The 23,241-nt window shown below is 43.5% G+C and overlaps 1 protein-coding gene across 1 annotated transcript in view; it reads left to right on the top strand.

Annotated features, from left to right (window-relative positions):
- IQCA1 (IQ motif containing with AAA domain 1) overlaps positions 1–23,241 on the top strand; it is a 112,276-nt gene that overhangs the window by 35,232 nt on the left and 53,803 nt on the right. Inside the window, exon 7 of the mRNA XM_037396263.1 lies at positions 19,310–19,394. Coding sequence (XP_037252160.1) covers positions 19,310–19,394 — 85 coding nt within the window. The remainder of the gene's footprint in view (positions 1–19,309; positions 19,395–23,241) is intronic.

Here is a 23,241-nt window from a genome sequence, read left to right on the forward strand (position 1 = left end):
CCTAAACTAAGAAGGGGTGAGAAGAAAAGGGGAGCAGGGAGCAGGACCCACTTATTATGCGGAGAAATATAGTAGCATCTTTGCCTAAGAAAAGTCTTCTCTGACAGAAATCAATACAAAGGATAAGAAATCAAGATGAGGTTTTTATTACCAGAGATAGCCTCAAGAATCACAGGGGAGAGCCTAATACACAGGCTTTGCTGTAATGTGTCTTATGCCCTCTAGCTGTAACAAATTACGCTGTGAATTTCTTGGAGGATTTATATGCCGCTGCTCGGTGCTCTGGGGAGTATTTCATCAGTGGCATTGCTGACCTAATAACAGGGGATCTAAGTAATAGCAACTTTTATGTACGTTATGTGTTATTCCCACGGATTTGGGGATTGCTTTTCTGGAGGAAGGAGGAGGCGAGGGGTAAATGTGCTTTCATAATAGGTTTACACTTTACTGATTAGCTTTGAATGATCTTCTTGCTCTGCCTGCTGACTCGAGTACTGTCAGGAAAAGAATTGGGCAAGCTTCATAGTGAGTGGATGAGACTCATTCTGAAGTGGGGGGTTCCTGCGCTTTATTTATTCATTTTGAACATTCCTGACAGCCAGCCCAGGCTTTGATGCAGAGGAAAGGGGAAAGAAATAGGAAGTGATCGTGTTATATTTCCCTTTTTCACAAGACTGTTTTGTTGAGCTGAGTTTACTGCCAATACGCCTGTTCACGGGGCTCCCTAGGTAGCAGGGGGTGGGGAAGGAGGCGGTGGGGGGAAGATGAATGGAGAGAGAGGTTTTGCACTGAAACTCCGCAGAATAGGGAGCGTATTCATTTGTGTCAGGCACTGCCCGTATCGCATTTCACACTCCGTACACACTGCTTTTTATGAAGTTAATGTTAACATGCATGAAAGTTGCCAGGCAATCCATCAGCAGCTGAAGCCTTGCCAAAAGGACAGAGACAGATGACCCCTCGGCAGCGCCAAGCAGTGGCATCCCCACACCCCCCTCAGCCCTGGTTCGGAGGAATTGTTGCTCCGAGTTCATCCAGACCCGTGCTGGTTTTCAGACCTGTCTGGCTCATCATACATGCCCTCAGCCTGCCAGAAGTGCTTTCCAAGTAACCAAGGAGCATGGATTGTGGTCTCTACACAATATGGCAACAGTTCACAAAACAGCTGATAGGAAAATTGCTTAATAACTGGTTTTAGTGCAGTGAACCACCATGGCAGACTGTGCTCTTAAAGAGCAAGCTCCAGTCTGGAAATCCTTGGCACACAACCAGAGACGCCACCAGCCCCTTACTCACAGTCCTCTTTCCATACAACTCCGTGTTACTCTGGCAAATGCATTCCCTTCTTCTCTGCTGCCCCTGCAAGGTAGGAACCTACGGAAAAATGCCTCTCTGGTATCTGATACTTCATATTCAATGCAGGCAGGAGTTACTGCCCACAGGATGGGTGATGAACTGCTCTCTTTCACCTAGTCCAGATTGTCATTGCTTGTTTTCCTTGTCATCATTAAAGGATTGACACACATTCAAAGCTACTCGTATGCAACATTCCACTCCGGAGCAAAAATTACCAGCCAGAAGCAGCTGCGAGCTCAACATGAAAATCAGGATATTCTGCAGATGGGGGTAAATAAGTGGTTGCCTGCTCTTTCCTCCAGATGAAGATGAGCTGAACTAAATTACAAAGAGGTTGATATCTGCACTGCAGTTTTCTCCTGTCCTTACCTGTTCACTGTAGTTGACTACATCTCCTACTCTCTTGTACTTTGTGCACAGAGAGCCTACACAAACCGAATTCTTTAGGGAACAGCACAAAACAAGAAGCTCCTCCTTAACCACTCTGCAGCCAGTCTGAGTTGTGTCTCTCTCCTCTGAGTCTTCTCATCTTCCTCAAGTAAGTGAAGACAAGCTCAGAATTGTGAAGCTCTGAAAGAGGATGGCACAGGCTTGGGTGTCCACCTCTGCCAGAATACTTTGTCTTCCTGCAAAACTATGGAAACGTTAATAGAGAGAAAAAGTTTTCTCTATCGATTAGTTCACCACCGTTTTCTGACAGACCTAATAACTTCAGATTTTGTAAAGGCAGTAATCTCTGTATCACAACAATTAGTGCTGCTACAAAGCGTTCTCTGGACACCTTTCTCCCATGCCAAAAGGCCTTTCTGCAGGAACAGCTTACATTTAACACCAGCCTTCCCAAACGTGGCTCAGCCCCCTCCCAGATGTTGGACTGTACCTCGTGTAGACAGTCAACGCTAGTTTCAAAATCCATCAGGAACAACACAGCCGTGACAGCACACAGCTCTGGCAGCAAAACCTGTCCAGGACCCTGCAGAAATATTCTGGCAGCTAGATCGTGCTGAGCTCCTCGCTGCAAGCAGCCGTGCCGCTGTGTTAGAGTACATCTGTGGGAACTAAAATCCTGCCTTTGGGCTCCCGGGTGAGACAACCTCTAAGACTGATTAATTAACATAATTAGGAGCTGTAAACATTAATGGATAATGTTCAAGCCTTTCCTAACGCATTCTTAAAGCTTCCACTGAGTAGTTATCTATTGACTAATTTTGGCAGACATCTCTGGGGCTGGAGGGAGCAAAGGAATGGAATGCAAATGCATCGCTGGCTTACCAGAGGAGTACCAGAGCAAATAGCCCACCAGGCTTCTTTGAACAGAGGGAAAATAAGTTATCATAAATGAGAGGATTGTTTGCGCATGGTGAGAGAGTGTGGAGCCCACGGTTCTGCAACCTGTTTTCCCACTGATTGGAATCAACTATCTAGCTTTAACAGCCATTTTAAAAAAAAAAAAAAAATAATTAAAACCTTTAGTCCTTCTTCCTTGCTTATGGGAACACTACATCGTCCTCTTTTAAAAAGTGTGAACCCCTCTAATTTCAAAGGAGGGACAACTGTTATTAAGTCCATCTGCAGTTAATCTACTTTATTGGGTGTCCATGGATTTACAGGAGGCAGGGGACACACCTCTGGAAGCTTCTGTGCAGTGGCAGAAGTTGCCTACTTCAGTGCATGCTAAAAATTTACGAGTGTGCTGACATTAATGGAGGCAGCTTGATGGCTTTTGGGGGGGGATCAGCCAGAAGCCCCTGGGTTCATATATTTCTCATACTTGGTGAAACACAGATAAATCTTGGTGGCGTGTATCCGAAACAGTAAGACCAGTTGAACCCTGGTGTCATGCCTCCAGAGAGGCATTGGTAACATCACTAGCTCTGCTTTCTAAATCATCACAAACTCTGAAATATGTTGCCTTTCCAGTTCCGTTAGACTTTACACTTCAATTTATGATTGCCGCCTCTATACAGTGATTAAAAACATATGCAAAGGACTCTGCTGACGAGCCTTAATTTTTTTCTCATTGAACTATCAAAAGTTTGAAATAATTAAGGAACAAAAAGAAGATTTGGAAAATATTGCAGGTGCAAATCAAGCTTCCCAAGGGGGTTTCAACATAACAAGTCATCCTCATGAACTATGATTTAATCACCAAGTGTGCCAACACTGCACATAAGCACATCTCCACCAGCTTTCCAAACATTACGATTCCCCTCCAGACAGGCATTCAGATACCTTAAATCAAAGTCATTAGTGGTCTTCCCGGAACGATCTCTCCTTTCCCTGATAGTTTGCTTGCTGACTTTGTTACTGAAAATAGGGTCAGGTCCTGATATTATTTAACAGAGCTAAGTCATTCTAAGCAGACTCCCATCAGCTTCCAAGGGGATTCGTAGAATAAGACACTGTTGTTTCTGAGCAAGTTTATCAATATCAGCTTTTTCAAGGGTGTCACAGACAGGCAGAAGCACGTACTCTTGCTCCCCAAGCAGTTCACCACCAGTGCAAGATCAGGGAAAACTGTCTGAGTGCCGAGGCGCTTGGGGCTTTTCTGCTGAAGAGCTCAGTCATGGGCTTTCTACCTGTAATGGGGCTTTTCCTCAGCATCTAACAGGAATGCTCAGAACTTCAGCATCTGAAAGCACATATTCATCTCTTCATCAGGCATGATTTGCATTGCACACCTCTTGCCGTGCTTGCATGTAAATTATGCATTAGCGACATTAAAAGCTCATTCAGATCTGAACAGTCACACATTAGCAAAGCCATAATGAGTGTGGTTCTTCTTCAGACCGGTCTCTCCTCCTCCTCTTTTCTTCTCAACCTACTTGCCTCTAAATCACTCTGCCCAGAAAGACTTAACCTTTTCCCCACCCCGTTTCAGTCCCAGTATCTTTGTCTACAGTTTGCAACTTTGAAGTTCTAAACACGCTGGTGACTGTAGACCAAAGGCAGAATTGTCCAGAGCCTACTAGCTCACAGCCTGTGGACACAGGATTTTTACGGGGATGGCAGAGAGATTTCTGTTTCAAAGAGCAAGATGGAGCTCCTTGGTCTAAATCTTGGGAGCAGAAGGATGGGTCCAATCAGACATTTTCATTTATTTAGCATAAGCAAAACAGCGTCTTTAACTAGGCTCCATCTTGGAAAAACCTGAATCATTGGAGCCAGTATTTTCAGGCCTATATATTTTAAATTGAATGCTCAACATCTAAATTTTCAGTCCAAATAGTTAATAGCTTGACAAATCTGTGATCAGCTGAAAAATAGAGCTTTGTAATGGATAGTGTCAGGCAGCGACACAGGGGAAGTGCTAAAACCAGAAGTGGAAAATTAGTACAGCTGTTTTGGTGCTGTCAGTTGCTGCCCAGTGCACTGCAGAGAGCGCACAGCTGTTCACGCAAGATGAGAACCAAGATAAGGTTAATCATTAGAGGTTAGAACGCAAGAGGGACAAAAGCAGTCAGATACTTGAGCACAGGAGAGACATCCCCTGTGAAACCTCAGAAAAGACAGAGGAGAGGAAGCAGGTCTTGCACCACATTCCCCTGCAATGCTGGCAATGACTAGGCTTTTCGAGCTCTGCTTTTGGTGTGTAGCTTTTCCAGATATTTTACGAGGATCCGCAGTCTCCCCATTACAGGCCCAGTTCCAGCAAGTTGTGCGGAGACATCCATAAGTGTAGTTTTGCTTATACAAAGAGGGCGTGCCTCTTCATTCTCACTCTCAGATTCCTGCGAGCACAGTACGGGACATGGGAGTAAAACGGATGCAATGAGTAAAGCCAAAGCAATAAACCTCAGCACACATATTTGATGGTACAGCTGCTGTTCAGGCAGAAGAAATCAGAGGACCAAACCCACAGTTTTAGTGCAAGGGCAAGCTGTTGTGTCCTGTCCTGCTAGTCACCTCTAGCCCTGTGCTTACAGATATGCCCATCCCCAGCACTGTTCCGTAGGGCAAATTCCTGACTTCCTTTGCTTCTTACTTTTTGATTCGTAGCACTACAGAAGCAACGCTGGCCGTTACAACAAATCTAGGTTAGATCCCCTTTTCTCCTTCAAATGGCTGAAGTGACCCACAGATACCCACGAGTCCGCTGACCTTGAGTCTAAGCCTCCCACTTAGCATTAAAGCTCCTAAAAATATTCACTCCTTTATGTCTGAAAGTCTGGGATCAGCTAAAGTAAATAGCATTACTCTGAGTTGGTCTCATTTGCAAACAAGAAAAAAATAATCTTGTAACTAATTAGTCCATTTTCCTGAAGTACTCATACCCATCTATAGTAATACTTCGGAATTAGAAGTCTAAAAATGCTAAGTGTTACCGACATAATGCAAAACCTCCTGCTGATCTTCTCAAGGACACTTCCCAAACGTTAGATTTATTTGTTGTCATAGATACTCACACAGACACAAACATCAGCTACATTCAGGGACTCACACTTGCCAGCAGCTTGTTATAATACAGCTCTACATGTTTTGAAGACCGGATTGGGCTTTTTCTGGAAAACGCTGCAGCAGTGTGCCTGGTTCAATAGATACGTTGCATTGCAGTTCTCTCACTTTCTGTATTCCTCTCTCAAGCAGAGTCTTAACGCAGCAGACGGGATTTCTGAGGGCAGAAACAGTCAAATGGGGTGTTTAACACTGATAACTGGGGCCTGATTTTCACCTCAGAGCTGGTTTCTGTTCCGGTAATCCAGCTAAATACCTCCTATGCTTGGCCCAGAGGGACCTGCTCTACTATCTGATCTACTCTTAGTTTGACCAGCATAGCATAGTCCTAATCAATGAGAAAGGAAGAAGGGAATGAATCCCAAGGGGAACAGGAAAAGACCCAGCCCAGCTATTTTTTTTTTTCCACTCCACACTGTGATGGGGAGAGGTATCTTCTCCAGCGACTTAACACAGAGCCGATGGAAGAACCAATTTTCCCCACTTCCCCATTTCCAACAAGAAAGGTGAATGAAGATCTGCTGGGATACAGGAACAAGAAACGGGCAGAGAAAAAAAGAATCAGGAGTCCCACTGGTGCCTGGTAGAAGGACATAGAGGCACTGAAGAGCCAGTGGCTGGCAGAGGAGAGGTGTTTGAGGGGTATTCTGGGAAGAGAAAGACTAAGGAAAAGCTTAGAAGTAAGGAGAATAAAAATGAGCACGAAGCTTAGAGCAGTGGCTCCCAAGCTACAGCCCTTGCTCCACAGAACGATCTCTTTGGAGAAGCAAGCAGAGGAGGTAGAAAAGACATTTTCAGCCTCAGCTCTGTAAAACGCAAAGAAGAAAGGAGGCAAGTGGGGAAAAAAAGAAACGTGGTGTGGACTGACACAAGCAGAGCAAAGGAGTAGCAGAAACAGTCACGAGGAGCTGGAGAGGCAGAATCAGAAGAGGAGGGATAAAAGACACGTATAACTGGAGAGGAAAAAAACCCAAACAAACCACCCTATAAGTTACCAATTTGAAAAACAGGGACAGTTAGGACCAAAGACTTATAGAGAGCATTAACGTGTCCAAGGCAAAGATAAAAGAGCAGTCCCCAAATGTGTATGCCAGCAAGCAAGCTCAGGTGGGTATATGAAGAAAGGCTTGATTGTCAGGGAGTCCTGCTTAACTATGGTAGGGATGAAGGCATGCAAGTTATGCCGGGAGTATGGCTGTGAACGACAGCCTGTTATTCTTTCTCACAAGAGAAGAGGGATATATTTAATTCTGGAATACAGTTGTTTCACTGTTTTCACTGGCAGTAGGGTTTTCAGAGTTTACATACTGGGGACCATAACAGAAGAGTGTCTGATGGAATATAAGGCTGATGCAGGGTATTGTGTATTCATGTTTATTTAACAAACTATTGACAAGTTACTGAAGTGCTGAATTTCAAGTGAATTCTACGCCCAGGAGACTTGTCTCGTCTAGCATAGAAAATCCAGGCTTACACTGGAAATTGGTGTAACATCTACCACACCGCTGAGAGTGCTTCCCCTCCGGTCTCATTCCTCCTTGCCCTCCATCACCTGTACCAGCTCATCTCTTTTTGAGTCAAATGTCAAATATGCAATTAGACTCAAACTCAGCTTCCATAAGGTACCACAAAGGCTGACAGCCCAACTTCATTGCAAGTAGGTTCTTAGGTGGTTAATAAAACATCCAGAGGCATTTAGAATAGGATGAGTTTATGCCCTTCACTTTGGGGCTTAAGTCAAATTCCAGTAGGGTTACGCAGAAATGATGGGCAGTCGAGGGAGCAGAAGGACACAGGCAGCAGAAACGAGTTATCGCATCAGCTTCTAGATCTCCATAGCGGATTAGCTGGTACAGGCTGCAGGTAACAGCAGCACACTGCAATCCCAGGGTTGGCAAGCATGTCAAGGGCACACGAGGCAAGGCATATTTGTTTTCTTTGAGCTGATTATTTCCCTTGAGATCTCGACACTACCCCTTTGTTAGGTGGGCAGCATGCTGCATAGTTTGGTAAGCGTCTAGGCAAACTCTTCCCAGCGCAAAGTTAGCATTAAAGTTGGTCTATTCAAATCCTATACTTGGATTGAATCTCAACTTAGTGCTGAAGAGGTTGGAAGATAGTATTTCTGTGGCCAGAACAAGAACTTGCCTGAAACCTGAGTCTCATCCATTCCTTCCAGAGTCAATATGTTTCAGTTTTACAGTGAATTTCAGCACAGGGGAGATTAGTCAGACTCCATCAAGCAGGTTGTTTTTGTTATCCAGGTCAGAGTCCAGGGCTTTAAAGTCATGCTATATTTCAGTCCTGTGCAGATACAACAGAAAATCTAATTATTTATAGTAATATACTTTAAACGCACCCAGCTATTAGCATCACAGACTAGATGCGTTTTGTCTGCTGTGTCAGGCTTCCTTAGGACTTACACAAGAGCAGTATTAAGAGTTACTATCCTAGGCTGAAGAAGAGACGTTTACCAGCATATGTAAGGGGAGTCGCTAGTTGTCCCTGGGCTCCACTTGGGCAAAATAACTATATTCACATAGTACCATTCAATAAGGTACTGTACCAAATACAGTATTGTTTGACTTGGGCAAGGGGTGTAGAACCATAGAAGAGCTAACACGCTCAGTGTTTACCAAGATATTTATGTAATACCAGAAAACTGCATTACCCTTAACTAAGTCCCCTCTCTCTTCTTAGAGTGTCTTACTGACTCAGTAATCCTTTGGTGGCTTGGAAGGAAGTTTACTCTCTTGTTTTATATTCCTCATCACACAGGGAGACTGGCTTTTTCCTGCAGATTTTTTTGGAAAGCATCAAATCCAGCAACCAATTTTGAAGACAGTGGTTTAAAGTATAGCTATAAGTTAAAGGCTGCAGTCTGTGTAGCTGCAGGAGTCCTCAAAGTATTCCAAGTCAAAATACAATTGCTCCAAGGGAGCAAATTCCAGAGCCGGAGCTCTGCCATCTTTCGTATTGCATACATGTGCTTCCCATCATTGGCTGAGCTCTCATAGCTGCTACAGAGGGGGTAACGCTACGCCCAAAATATCATTTCACCCTCATTCTCTTCTGGGAAATCATGTGTAATACATGCGTTTATCTTTATGTATTGCAAGGTCTGCAGTTGTGGGAGGCCTGGGAACTCGTGGGAGCGAAGGTGGGAGCAGCTGATTGTAGCCTCTCCCACGTATGTGCCTGTATTTCATTCCCATCCAAACCTAATCTTTACATGCTTTGCCCGGGGGAGCTCTGCTATCCTATAAGGCAGCCATTCCAGACAACTGATCCTCTATACAGGCCTGTGAAGCAAGACATTTAGGTCTCCAGTACTGAAAAAAATCCACAAGAGCCCTAAGATGTAGCAAGTGAGCAAACCTGCCCTTCAAGTCTCCCCACCTTCCCATTGCACTTCCCACACCACCCTACCTGCTCCACCACATCGGCAGAAGGACATTACTGATGCTTGGGCATTTTGCTTCTACCAAGGGTGGGCTGCGGGACCAGTTCCAAATTCCTAGAGGACAACCCCATGCCTGTCCCTGGGTCTCCAGCCAGGTGTCAGCCTCTTCCACCACATTGCCAGCCACTCTCTGCAGCACTGGCCCCATCTACCAAAGAGATGCCTAAGAAGCACATTATTAAGCCATCACGTAAATGAACAATAATAAAAAAAGCTCCATTTTGTGCTTATACTTATTAAATTTGAGTGCATCCCAGTGTAAGTAGCATATGCAGAAGAGTTCAGTCATTTGGAGAGGCAACGCCAAGATCATACAAAGAGCATTTGATTCTTTGTCTCTAAGATTGCCCGCATTTTCAGTCAATTTAAGGAGACTATAGATCGCACATCAGATATATGCTGAACGTATAGAAATACAGCACTCCAATTTTACTTTCACAAAACTAAAAGGTGAGGGTTAATGAACCTGGCATCTCAAGGCATCACCATGTGTTCCTTAGACTGCAGAGGTGACTGGGTTTCCCCTGTTAACGCTGTTGATAAACGGATGGTCTTCTTAATAGCATCTTGACACTGACTTCTAATTAAGCTCACCTGGAATGTTTCTCCTTGTCTTTTCTCACACTTTTTTAAATTGCCAAAGCAGAGATTCTAAATTATTTTTCTTGCTACAGAGCTATTTGGCTACTAGCATCGACCAGGAATCTGCAAACATCTCTAACTTTATATACAGATCCTTTGCAACATTCTTCAATATCCATCTCAGTTTTTTCCTGGTTTAACACTCTGTGTACACCTGATTGTGATTTATTCAAATAAGGCTGCACAAGCCAATTGGGACGAACATCGAAAAGTCAAGCACTGTGACTGCTTTCATATGCATGAAATTGCTTCAGATTTATCATTAAATAGTTCATTTAAACACTCACGCAAACCACAGAGAACCAGATCCCTTGAAGTGGACAAGCATGGCAGCAGCGAAAGGGAGCGCAGCATATTTGGTTGCCTTCTCTAAAACTTCAGAATATACTACGCACCATTTTCATCTTCCCATTCCCCACTCAAGTTTTTCTTCTGCATCACAAGTATTTTTCGAGGAAGCGCAGCCTTAGCTACAAGTAGTGCCGTTAGCACAGCACTACAATATAGGTCTTAAACGAAGTAGTGAGCCACTCTCCCAAGCAGTAATGTGGTGCCTGACAGATGCTGATTACACATTGTCCTTTACAAACGCGTAAATTCAAATCATGGGCAGGCAGCAGGTCAGCGGCACAGTGATCCATGAATGGGACAGCCATGATAGAGTGGTTGAAGAGGACAGTATGCACATACAGATCATCTTATTCCAGAGAGGCAAAAAACGAGGCAAGTTAGAGTTATGCCAGACTGGACTGTATTACTGCATCGATACCATAGACGTAAGGCAGGCTTGGAGATCTAGCTGCTGAAATGTGTCTAATGCCACCTTCAGTATGGCCTCAGATTTACCCATCTTCATCACACTGTGAAATGATGCAAGCTGTTACAAACCAGACAAAAGTGCCATCGTTTTACCACGCTTGCACCGGGTAGGCTGGGTTGCTTTACCCACCGACACAAAAGGCTATGTATTAGTCTTATGTGCTGTGCCGTATTTATTCCAGTATTTAAATAAGGGTAGATCAAAGCACAAAAACTTCTCTGTTCCTTTTCAGGCTCTTAGTCCCCAGTTTTCTAGACAGATATAAAGCGTGCATATGCTGCATAGCACGTGCAGGGAGTTTGACGTTCCCCAGGTGCACTGAATTTATTATGCATGCACACAACTATCCATCCAGCATACAAGCAATAGGTTCAGGGAGAGTCCAGTCATTTCAGAGCATTTTAAAATCAGCTAATACCACTAATACCCTTGAAATACTTCAAGTACCGTTCAGTCAGGTGGAGGCAGAAGAAACACAGCGTATGCAAAAACATTTCAGAACAAGGAGGAGGGCAAAGTCCTGAGAGAGCCAAGACAGAGCCTGGGTGCAAGTGGCTCTGTTCCTGGTGGGCGACCTGTCCAGGGCACCATTTCTCAACCTTTCCCAAAGCATTATCTTCAGGTTAATGTGATGAGCCATAGCAAAACAATTTAAAGCAGCCATGCCCAAGTTACAGCCTTCCTTCCCTTCCCTATAGTGATGCATTTTGTTTGCCTAACACCTTGACTTCTAAGGAGCAAAAGCAATTGCTCAAATTTCTCATAAACAAATCCCATAAGACAAAATGCTCTCTATATTCCATTTCACTCCAAATCCCAAAGAAACTTGTGATGTTGGAGGGCAAGTTATTTCTTTTGGCTGGCCTTGATACAAAAATCGCATGCTTTATTTTCCTCTTTACAGAATTCATATTGTGTTAATAAAGTACTGTTGATTCCCTCTGGCTGACTCTGCAGGAAAGCTATTCTCACAAAGCTCCTAGTCCGAGTTAAAGTAATCTTGCTTAAAACTGGCCATAATTGTTTCAGTCTCTTAAGTTTAATACTAAGCACAGGACATACTGCCAATTTGAGTCAGGATTTGGCATTCTGTGAAGGCGGGATAAGCTGACCAAAGGTAAGGAATTCAGTAAATGCAAGGGGAATTTGACCCGGTGTTTCTTTGAGCCAGCTTCTGTATTTTTGACCTCGCTTTAAAGAGAATGGAAAGATGTAAGAAAATCAAAACAGATGAGAGTTTAATGAGAGTTGTGTACTGCAGAGTCCTCATTACTCCATCAGCCAAATCCCCCAGCCTGGTGCTGGGCCCTGAGGGGGGTTCTTCCTCAGCAGGAAGGGTTGCTCGACCCACCCTCCTTCCAGCCGGCTCAGGGGGGATCGCATTCCTCAAAAGGCTGTAGACAGTCAACAGGAAGCTGACACTGGAAAGAAGCCTGGGGACAGTCTGGCTGTGGACGAGGGGGAGCAGCCCTTCACTTTTTGAGACAGCCCCTGGAGGAAGATAGCCTGCTTCCCGGCTCTGTAAACGTGAGATGATGAGCAAGTCCAAAAGAGAAGGACAGGCACTAAAAGAGGTGTAGACCTAGAAAACAAAACACGAGTGCGGTGTTGGCTGTCAGTATCTGTTCTGCAGCTTTCAGAGAGGCAAAACCATGGGGTTTCTGGTTCTGTCAGGCTCACTTCCAGTAAGCAAGATTTTACCTCCATGCCAGTACGTGCAGTTGGTTTGATGGATTCCTCACTAACCAGCAGTTACTGGCAGCCCTGGCGAGGCCAGTGGCAGAAACCCTGCGGGCTAGAGGTGGCCGTGTGACACCACGAGGTGCCCTGCTCCTCGCTCTGAAACCATTCTCTCCTGGAGCAGGGAGGGGACATCCAGGTGTCCTTGGGCCCACCAGGAGATGCTCCCACTGTTACTGCAGAGTGCCTCACACCAGGCGTACCAGCACCTCTGCCCAAGATGTTCTGCACTGCAGAAATGGCACCAAAATCCCTTAAGTAACCTTATAGGAAGCTGCTTTCCAGTCCCTTCAGTCTTACTTCTCTTTCCATGCCATGGCGGGCAAATGTAATAGTCATCTTCTCTAGGTTGTCTAAGCTTCCAGTATGGGCTGGATGTTATTAGCTCTTGCAGAATAATTCAGTTATGTAGATCAGGATGTGATTTCTCCCAATCCCGAGTTAATTCAGACTTGAGCTCTGAGAAAAATATGTGGCAGTATTTTTTTGCTGGTAGGGAGGGACATGCAAAAATCAAGAACACCAGAATGTTTTGTGAGTATTAATATTGCCAAATTTGTCTGATTTTTCTGATTTTTTTTTAATTTAAGCTAATATTGTAACTGTAAATCTGTTTCTCCTTGCTGTTATTCGTGCCCATATTGCCTTCAATTTTCATTCAAAATCTTAGCAGTAATTTGCAGTGCTACCTTCCCATGACTCCAACTCATTTCAAGGAGAAAAACCTACTGCCATTTTAAACCAGGAATAATTTGTCAGAATTTTGAGGGCACCGATAGGTAGGTCAAAAAATGCTTTTCCCTCTTTCTTCCCTACGGTTTACAGGGGGTAAAGCAGGATAACCAGGAGTCCTGGCAGAGAAAACTCATCCCCAAGCCTGAAAGGGAACAGAGATTCCTTTTTCCCCCAGTACACTAATTATCTATTGCTATCCTTAAAAGACCAGGAGGATCCTTGAAAAGGTGAAATAACTTCATGACAAAGCAAAACAGACTATTTCACTGTAAGAGCTCAAGAATCTTAAGAACAACTGTACTAGGTCAGCCAAAGGTCTACCTTTCCTGGCCAATAACACTACATGTTATAAAACTATCAGAGAGAATTACCACGTTCCACATTTAAGTCTGTCCCCTCCAACAACTGTTCCCAACTATAACCTGGCTTTGAAGCTGCCTTCTCCCATTTCAGATCTAAGGCAGGCATTGGGGACCCAAAAGACCATCAATTGTTTCTAATTACGATAGTTAACGTAAGAAAGAATATCACCTTTCCCCGCAAACCTTTCACACTCATTCCTCCATGGGCATGTTTCTTCTTGCACATTGTTGGCCTCAACATTTGATGTTAAATTTTTAAAGCCAAGTATTTATTCAGAACAATAAACTTTCCAATCCTCCAAACACATCTCCCTACAAGTCACTCTGCTGAATTACTTCCACGCATAACAATCACACATACAAGCAAATGCTTGGAGGATCAGGACCTTAGATAAAGCATCAGTTGTAACATATCTCTGTCCAAACCCATTAAAAATGACAAGAGGCTTGTGGAAATTAATCTTGCTTTATAAGTAATTCTGTACTTGCATAGGTTATTTTTCCTGGAAGTGATTTTCAAAGAGCTGAAGAAAGGACAACACAAAAGGAAAGAAAATGCCACAGCAAAGACACCTAAAATAAACTAACACAGCTACGCAAGTAGATTGAGAGAACCCACATCAGGTGGGATTACAGAAATAGGCAAGAACTACAAAACGACGAGGGGTTCATTTCCTTAAAGGGTCCCCCCCCAGCCTTTTGGTTTTGTTCCTTTTCTGCATAGAACACTCTCCTTTCCCTCCACCCAGAGCACACAGCCATCAGTCACGCCTTTTCTTCTGCACACAGCCCACGTCCTTTCTTACCCTGAAAAGAGTTAAACGCTCTTTTGCCTCCAAAGAACAATTTTTTATTTTTCCTGACAAGGTCTTTTATGCAATTAGCTAGAGAAGCCATGGCCAAAAAGAAAGAATAACACATGTAAAATCATGCCAGAGAACAGAGTAGGTAGTAACTTGTTGAGTCTATTACCAGACAAAATGCTTAAATCAATGGTGTGTTCTCATAAATCACCAGCCATATTTAGCCTTAACTATAACCATCCCTGAGCAGTGTGGGACAGAGAGAAAACACAGAAGAAAAAAAAAAAAAAAATGGTGATGCTCCTGAAATGAGGAGGGGAGGAAGCAGCAGATGAAACAAGCACAGCACAGGGTCATCTCCCAGGCACGGGATGTATTTTGTAGGTCAGAATTGTGGTGCCACAGCATCCAGGGCTGAGCAGAGCCTGCCAGTCAGACTGACTCACACTGAGCCTGGCGGTGATTTGGAGATGTTAAAGAACCATTTGAACCTAGTTAAAACTTGGACATTTATGTGGGTTGGGTTGTGCTCTAAAACAAAATTGAGCCCAGAAGAGCCAGAACTCTCTGTTACACGATCAGAGACAAAAGGGTTTGCATTGCAGACCAGAAGAGATCATTCTTTTTCAATTACAGTTGACAGATCTAAGTTATTGTAGGAGGAATAGGTCTGGAAAGGGGGAGAGCAGTAACAGCGAACCAGAGGACAGAAAGTAACTCAAGAAAGAGCACAAAAATCTCATGGGATCCTTTTCTGTTTTAGCTGGGAGTGGGAGATGATCTCTTTTCACTCCTCCATCTTTGTTCATCCCTTCACTTTTCCGGCTGAGCTGGTCGGATGCAGATTTAGGGCTCCCATTCATTCCAATTAGATGGCTTTCTGTGAAGCTATTTACCAAAGCCAGGCTATGCTCCCGTTGACAGGATTTCACTGCTTTCCAGAAAAGTAATGGATTTCTCACATCGCACAGTTTCTAAAGGTCCCTTCTTCCGCAGTGTCCTCCGCAGCACAGAGACGTTTGGTAGTTCTGTTAAAGCGGTGGCTCCGACCCAAGGAGACATTCTGCCTGCTGTGAACCCTGGCACCCATCAGCTTGATTTGTAGCAGTGTGAGCAGAGCTCCCAAACACAAGTTTCTGTTCGATGGCCTGTGAATACACAACAGGGAGCAGGTCACCCAACAGGAACCATCCTCAGCTCCTTGCCCGCAGACTGGGAAGCAGCAGACTTCGGGGTCCTTAGTCTGTAAAGGCTTCCCCCAGGCTACTGTTGAGTTTTGCCTCACAAGGTGGAGGCTTCTTCCTAGCCCTACCCTTCCATCTCACCTCACTTGCTTCTGTGCAGCCACCAAGCCCAGCCCTACCAAGCAGCCATATGTTTTACAAATTTAATTCATTCTTCTAGGCAAAGTTTCATTAGAACTGCATCCTACATATGAAATCCAGTAGAATTTACTTCTGCTTTTGCTTTCAGTCCTTAACACGTTGTCAGCACTCCTGCTGAAGCAGTTGTGTTGAAAATAAGAGATGCTTCTTCCGATTCTGGCATTTGCACGTTTTTATGAGATGCTGGAATAAGTAAAATTGTATTTTTTTTTCCCCCCTTGCAAACGTTGAGGCAATAATAAGCAACAGATTCATTGAGGTTTGACTTGCCTCGGAACCAGGTGTTTCAGACATGTACCATGTCTCTCGAATATATTACACACTCCAGTACTGTTCTTATCAAGAGCTTGGGCTTTTTACATTCTCCTCTCCCCATCAACATGCAACAAGACTTTCAGACTTTCCTGGCCACCAGTTTAGTTTTTACGCAGTGCTCCCTTTTCAGTGACATACAGAGAAAGCATCAGGGTGTGTGAACTTTGTAGGTAATCTGTCAGCTAGATACAGCACCTGACACGCAAAGAAAATGTCAAGGCACTGTGAGTATCAAAAATAGGTGCAGATTAGAGGAAATACAGACTGAGTAGGGTTTTTTTTTCTACTCGGCCAATAGAGCAATCTAAATAACAAACACTGGTCTGAAATTCACACTCTGTGATCTCCAGTGAGACAAAGCCTTACAGTGACTGCAGTTGCAACCCAGCTTTTGGAGTCAGTGAGCAATGCAGGGGCAGGTATAACGCTCTGCTACTCCCCAGTTCAGTTTTCAGGCTAGTTGCTGACTATGGGAACCTCTGCAGCTCCACCTTCTGTAAATCTTGATTTACAGCGTAGTTGTGCCCTAGGTGGAACCAAGAAGGATTTCTACCATCAACCTCTCCTCTGCGCTTCCAGGAAAACAGAATGCAATGCTAGGCTCGAGCTAGGAGCAAGCTTTTACATCATCTGGATTAATCTTTCAGTAGTATTGCCTTAGAACTGGCTCTAATCATTAATACTTCATTGTATCTAGGAAGTTTCAAAAGGGGAGGGCAGTTCAAAATTATTTGAACAATTATCACTGTAGAGCAAGCTCAAAATCATTCTACACGTTTGGGAGATCCTCCTAATTCAAGAGCCGTTCAACGTGGGACATGCCTGGTGGGGCTCTCCAGCCGTAGATGACATGCAGCTTATCTGATGGAACAGAGATATAGGAATATCCTTGGCTGTTCGTGGAGTGCATGCTGGCTGCTCATTTTGCCCTGGTGTTTTGTCGTTATCAGCCACTGTAAAACACGCTTATATGAAACAGCTTAGGTCCAGTTGAATTCAAATTAGCATCTTAGGACAAATGCGTAAGACAAGCCATTGTGATGGTTCTGAGTAGAACGCTGCCAAAAAGTGCATGGAGAATAAAAATTGAGATTCATTACATTTAAAATGGACTTTTGACCAGAAAGATCAACGACTGCATTTTTCTGGGCAGATTTACAGGCCAAATGAATCCCTGGTTTAACCTCTGAACTCAGAGGGTTTCATAAAGAGAGGAATTTGGCCAGAAGGGTCATGCATGTGCATGCTTTCCAGGCATTACAAGTGCAGTTGTAGTCATTTAAACCTAGATGAGAAAGAGGAAAACCCACAAGAGGTCAGATATGGAAATGAGACTCAAGAATACTGCTCCCTGTCCAGTGGACAGCAATTGATATGCTAAACAGCAGTACACAGGAGAGGATGAAGTCCAGAAGGAAAACACAGATGTCCCTGAAGAATTAGCATGACCAAAATGTACGGTAGCTGTCTGCTCCCAGGGTCACTGATGACCATGGGAACTTCCATTCTGCATTGCCCTCAACTGAAAACCCGGTCCTTGGGCAGCTGACTGGTTGATAAATGTCTGACACACTTCTTCCACTCACGTGAAAAGACTGGCGTTGCCTTCTCCTCAGCTCAAGTTATTTTTCAACATAAGCGCTTGCTGTAGCTGCTACAAAAGGATGAGATAAACCATGTCATCCCAAACAGCTGCACCAGCTGTGGACAGAAGAAACACGCAGAAAATACTACCTACAAACTGGAACCCCCTTCCAAATTTCAGAATTTGATAGAATTCCTACAGCACTCAGAAACACACGCATCATACGTAGCCAAAGGGTAAATATTTCTGTCTCCAAGAACTGTAAATGATTTAAAAGTATATAAAAAAAAAAGCTAATACAAATACCAAATGTAACACTCATAAATATTGAAAGCTGGCACTGATAGCACATTCAGTGGCCAGCAGACTCCAAACTGATTCCTCACCCACAGTACATATTGCCTTTCCTCCCTCCCAGCTGGCATTTGGAAAGTAGCAACAGCCTTAATATCAGATATTGAGAAATTTGTTACTGTAAGCCAGACTTGCAGCAGCACTTAAAACAAGACTGCATTTAACATGAAATTGAGCTATTTTCTGGCTGTTTGTAAAAAATGAAACATGATCTAACATTAAACAAACTAGATTATGCAGGTTTTTGAGGCCAAAAATTCCATTCTTACCAGATTTTTCTTAAAAAATACACTAACAATGACACCCCTTTGTTTGCACAGGCTGGTCTCCGGGAATGCAGTGACTAAAGTTTTGCATCTGTTTGCATATAGAACTAGTAATTGTTGAACATGCAAATCAGAGCTTACAATCACAGATGAATGTGTGTTTATTCTTTTGTAATTGGTATTACGTTAGTACTAGAGCTAGGGATCCAAACCCTACACGTGGTACTATAGAAACAAAACAGATGCTCTGTTCCAAGGATCTCAGGTTAAAATTGAATCTGCTTAACAGTGGACTAGGAAGGTCCCTTATGGTACCAGTTGTTTTTGAAAAAATGAAAGCAATTTTTATGAATCACATTGACTTTTCTGAGCTCTTTTCTTCTCAAGGGAAATCTCATTTAGAGGAAACGTTACCATTCTGTTTGAAAGTAACACAAGAATCTTTCTGAAGTGTCAGAATTTTCTTTGGAACAGAAAATCTTCCTGATATTAACAAACAGAAAATCTTCCTGGTACAATCCAAAAAGCTACAAAAGTGAAAGCAGTTAAAGAGTCTTATCAATAGAAATGACCTTTGAACTGTAATTATTATTTCCATCTTTTAGTCTCTTTCTGAAAGGTCTGGAAGCGCTCTGTGTTAGGCATGGCATCCATGCAACCTTACCACAAAGTCACTTATTGGCCCCTCACTAGCTTCCATCACCACCTCATTGTGCAAGTACACTGGAAATTTTTGAGGGTGGAGATCCTCACATGGAAATACAATTGGGAATTTGTAGATATGAAGTGATGTATGGTCCTACGAGATTCCCTAAGAACCTTCAGTGTTTGATGGGTCATGATACAAAAGACATGAGTTGGTAACTTTTAATGAATTTACCAGACAGAAAGCCACTATCACAAGAAGCAATTCAGATGGTTTTGAGTAGAGATGAGGGAGGGCGTGCTTCCCCACCACCTAACACCTTTGTCAGCAAGATGAAAAATTACAGATTTTAATTCCTTTTCAACTTCTGTTTCTCACACAGGCATATCATAGGCAAGTTTCCTGACTATCCTACTGAAGAAGCAGGAGGTTCAATGGCTATTCTTTCTCAAAAAACTCCAGAGCAGGTACCATCACTGTTTTTAATGAAAAAGGCTAACAGGATTGGGGAAGGAATTGCCACAAAACATGTCTGTTTATCCAAGTAGCAATGTTCGGTAACAATGGCCTCTAGCACTCCAGAAACCCTGTAGTTAAAAAGCTTTTTGCTGCAAGAATTGTTTTCTTCCAGGGTAAACCACAGAAGTCACATACCAAAATCTGTTCCATTTCAGGATGTGCGGCCACTTAGTCATGGGAGAAGGTGCTCAGTTTATGCAAGTTACGGACAGATAAGTGTCTGAGGGAGCTAAGAGGAAAGGGCTCAGCTACTAAGAGTTGCTTTCCTGTGGCAAAATCCACATAGACCCGTGCTAGTAGAAATACATATGAAACAGCTTAAAGAGCCTTGATTTAAAATAGACCTCCACAGCTACCCCAGAGGCTGAAACTGGTTCCAGTGTTTGCATTCAGTATCAGCACAGTCTAGTAAGAAGTAGCTCAGTTTAAGCAGAGAAGAGCTTTTTATGCAGGCAGGCTTGAGCCTTGGTTTAGCGCCAAGGATCATTAAAGCAGGGTTGAACATTCAAGTGAAGGAAGCGTCTTAGTTTATCTTGCATATCCTTGTAATAAACTCAGTTGTTTTTCCTGATAAAGTCCCTCTTCTGACCGCTTTGGTTAATAGAAGTGGCCGATAATCTCTTCCTCTGATCATCTGGGTGTCACACAGAGAATTAAGACTAGCTGAGGCAACGAAGGCAGGGGTTGGCACGCCGAGCCATTTCCACCCACCACCGTGGCTGGAGCAGGATGAGGAGCCTGTGGAGGCAGATGATAAACAGGAAGCCCTGCACACAGGAGCAGGATTTGGCCCCTGCGTGAACCAGGCGTGACGGCTACTAGCGGGCTAGGAAAACTAAATGGTCAAAACCTGACCACTGTGGTCCTTAAAGCTCCCCTGCTGAGACAGGCTGTTGTGTTCATCAGCTGCCTGCAAGTGATGGACTAACACAGGTATGATAAAACAGTATTTTGGATTCAGTCTTTCCTGGAATCACGGGGAAAAGACATACTAGCAGTCTCTGTGTGGTTTGAGGGAATGTAAATACAGACTAGCCCAGCATAAAAGCCCAGTACTTTAACCATTAGTTACTTGGCTTACCAAAACGGGCAAGAAAACTGCTAGAAAACAGCTCTCTGTGCCTCACTAAAACTGAGCTCAGGGCGTGCTCCTGGTTTTAGCCAAGTTCAAAGTATGCTAAGGTCACCCCTGCTGGCCTCTGTATCTAAGCCACTCTGTTGTTCAGCCCCAGAGAGAGTGAAGGAGACCTGCCGGTTAAGTTTTCAGCTGCTAAAGTAGAAACACATGCTAGAGTCAGGAAGGCTTTGTTGCCTGCTCTGGGCAGCAGGGGAGGCACCCAGCAAACAGGGCTTACTGCTGGAGGAGGCTTTGGGGAACATTATGCTAATTAGACCTGCTACCAACAAGGATAAACACAGCTCAGAGAGAAGACGTTACAAGAAATCACACTGAGCAAGACTGGATATGGCAGTAAATTCTGCAGAAATACATTCTTCCTATCCTACTCCCAGTTTTGAATTCCCACCTTCAGCTGTTTTGCTGTCTTTCCTGGGCATCTGCTTTCTCTTTGCACAAAAAAAATATATAAAGGAAACCAGAAGTCTAGAGAGTTTGTTTTACTGCCTGTTTTTCCTGCATTTTTTTTTTTTAAATATCTGGAAGAAAAAACCCTGCATCTATTTTCCCAACAAATTTTCACTGGCAATTACCTGATTTTCAAAGATTTTGGGGCCCGTTTTATCTCCCTTTTTTAGCCAGCACAACCAAGAACAGAACATGCAATCACATAACCTTCACAGATATCCAGAATGCAGTTGGCAAAAGGAAGTTCAGTACAATTGTGATTTTACCTGAATGTCAGACAAGTAAAACGTTTTTTGTTCAACTGAGTCAGCTGCATATTAAAAATCCCTAAGGCAACTGGTTTTGTTCCACACTGGTCTACTGGGCAACATAGTAAATGAAATCCTGGCCCCATTGAAGTTAATTGGCGTTTTGTCCTTGACTTCAGGGGAGACAAGATTTCACCTTTTGTATATATTAGCTTCTGTGAATGGGTTGGTTACTCCCAAGTTAAACTCCATGAAAAGTCAAGACCGAACTGTATTTAAAAAGTGAGCATTTTATAAGACTTGGGTAAAGACACTTTGGGGAAAATAAAATACAAATTAATCACTTCACGAACCATTGCTGCATTATTATACATTCTATATTTCTTTATCCTTTGACAACTCTGACCTTACTTGACTTTGTAATGTAGCTGGCCCTCTGCACAAACTGCTTCCATGACATTTTACAAATACCTTTCAAACAGGTATGCCAAAGAGATCCCAATGCAAAGCACTTGGTTCTTTAGTCCGAAAAATATGTACTGTCTCTGGACTAAAATGAAGTTTTTCTCTACTTCACATACTCTTCAAGAGAAATTTAAGGTTCTGAGACATCAGTGTAGTCTCCCTGCATCTGTTCCAGATGTCTACCCCTAATGGGTTTTTACGTTTTGCTCCTAAGATAATCATCAGATGTGACAATTTTTAGCTTTGCCCTTACCCTGCTGCCAACAAAATTATGATCTCTTCTTGTAGTTCATTAAGTCTTATCACCATGAAAATAAGCCAAAAGTGTTGCCATATAGCAGGCACATTCCCCAACTCCCCCTCATCTCCAATATTAAATTACTGGGGGGGGGGGGGGGGGGGGGGGAGGGAGACAAAAAAAAAGATGCTTCCTTAGATTCTGGTTGTACATTAAATTGCTGCATGGAGGACAAACTCATTTCCACATTACTATAATTGCAGCATCTGATTCAGCAGCATCTGGAGAAGGGGTGAGAAAAACTGTGTGTTAGCTGCTGCACGAACTTGTACTCCTGATCCTTGCTTGGCACACTGGGGAGTGCTATGCTGTTCATTAGTACTCGTTATTACCAATGGTTAAAGATCCCCGCGAATCCCAGTAATCAGTTTGATTGGTAATGGCAGTGCAAGAGATCCCCAGTAGTTGGTTAATATTTAATTAGTAACCCTGACTATTTCCCAGGTGGGGACAGTGAAATGGTGTTATGCAGTCAAGTACTGCAATAGTCACACACCCACCCCAAATACATCATCTTACTCATTTTTACCAAATTCACGTATCACAAGTAGCTTTAAAGCATCAGAGAAGAGCTCAAGAGACTCTGTGAAGTTACACTTTTTTGTACCCAGCATTTTGCAAGCATGCTTTTATCCTGACAGCAAATACACCAAGCATACTTTTCAGTACCAGAAGCAGATACCTGCCGTTACGCCCGCCTTTATTCCCTCTGTTCCACACTATCCTGGATGCTCCTTTCAGAGGTGGCTGGGGTTTTGCAAGTGCTAAACACACGGTGCCATCAGCTGGGGCTGGGCACCTCACAGGCTTAAAATATTCTGATTATTTCAAGTTGACCATGCAGGAGGACAGAAATGGTACTCAGTCTCTGTTAAGGTGCGCAACAGGCAGACGCATTTACCTCCAGACAACAATTCACTGCAACAAAGCCATTCAGCAAGTAGGATCCTAGTCCAGCAGCTCTCCGCTACCCATGATCATGATCTCTGTTGGCTGAAGTCAGTAGTCTATAGATCAGACTGCTTAAAGCCAGGCAGTATCAACAACCCCTTTTCACCTCTACCATGCACCTTACCTTAAACAAAAACCAAAAAAAAAAAAACCCAAAACCCACAACAAACAAACCAACCAACCTACACCAAGCAAAGCTAACAGATTTTTCGTAAGCACATTAAATGGAGACAAACGTTTTGAAGTGT

Source organism: Falco rusticolus, chromosome 8, assembly GCF_015220075.1.
Source record: "Falco rusticolus isolate bFalRus1 chromosome 8, bFalRus1.pri, whole genome shotgun sequence".
Taxonomy (NCBI): Eukaryota; Metazoa; Chordata; class Aves; order Falconiformes; family Falconidae; genus Falco; species Falco rusticolus.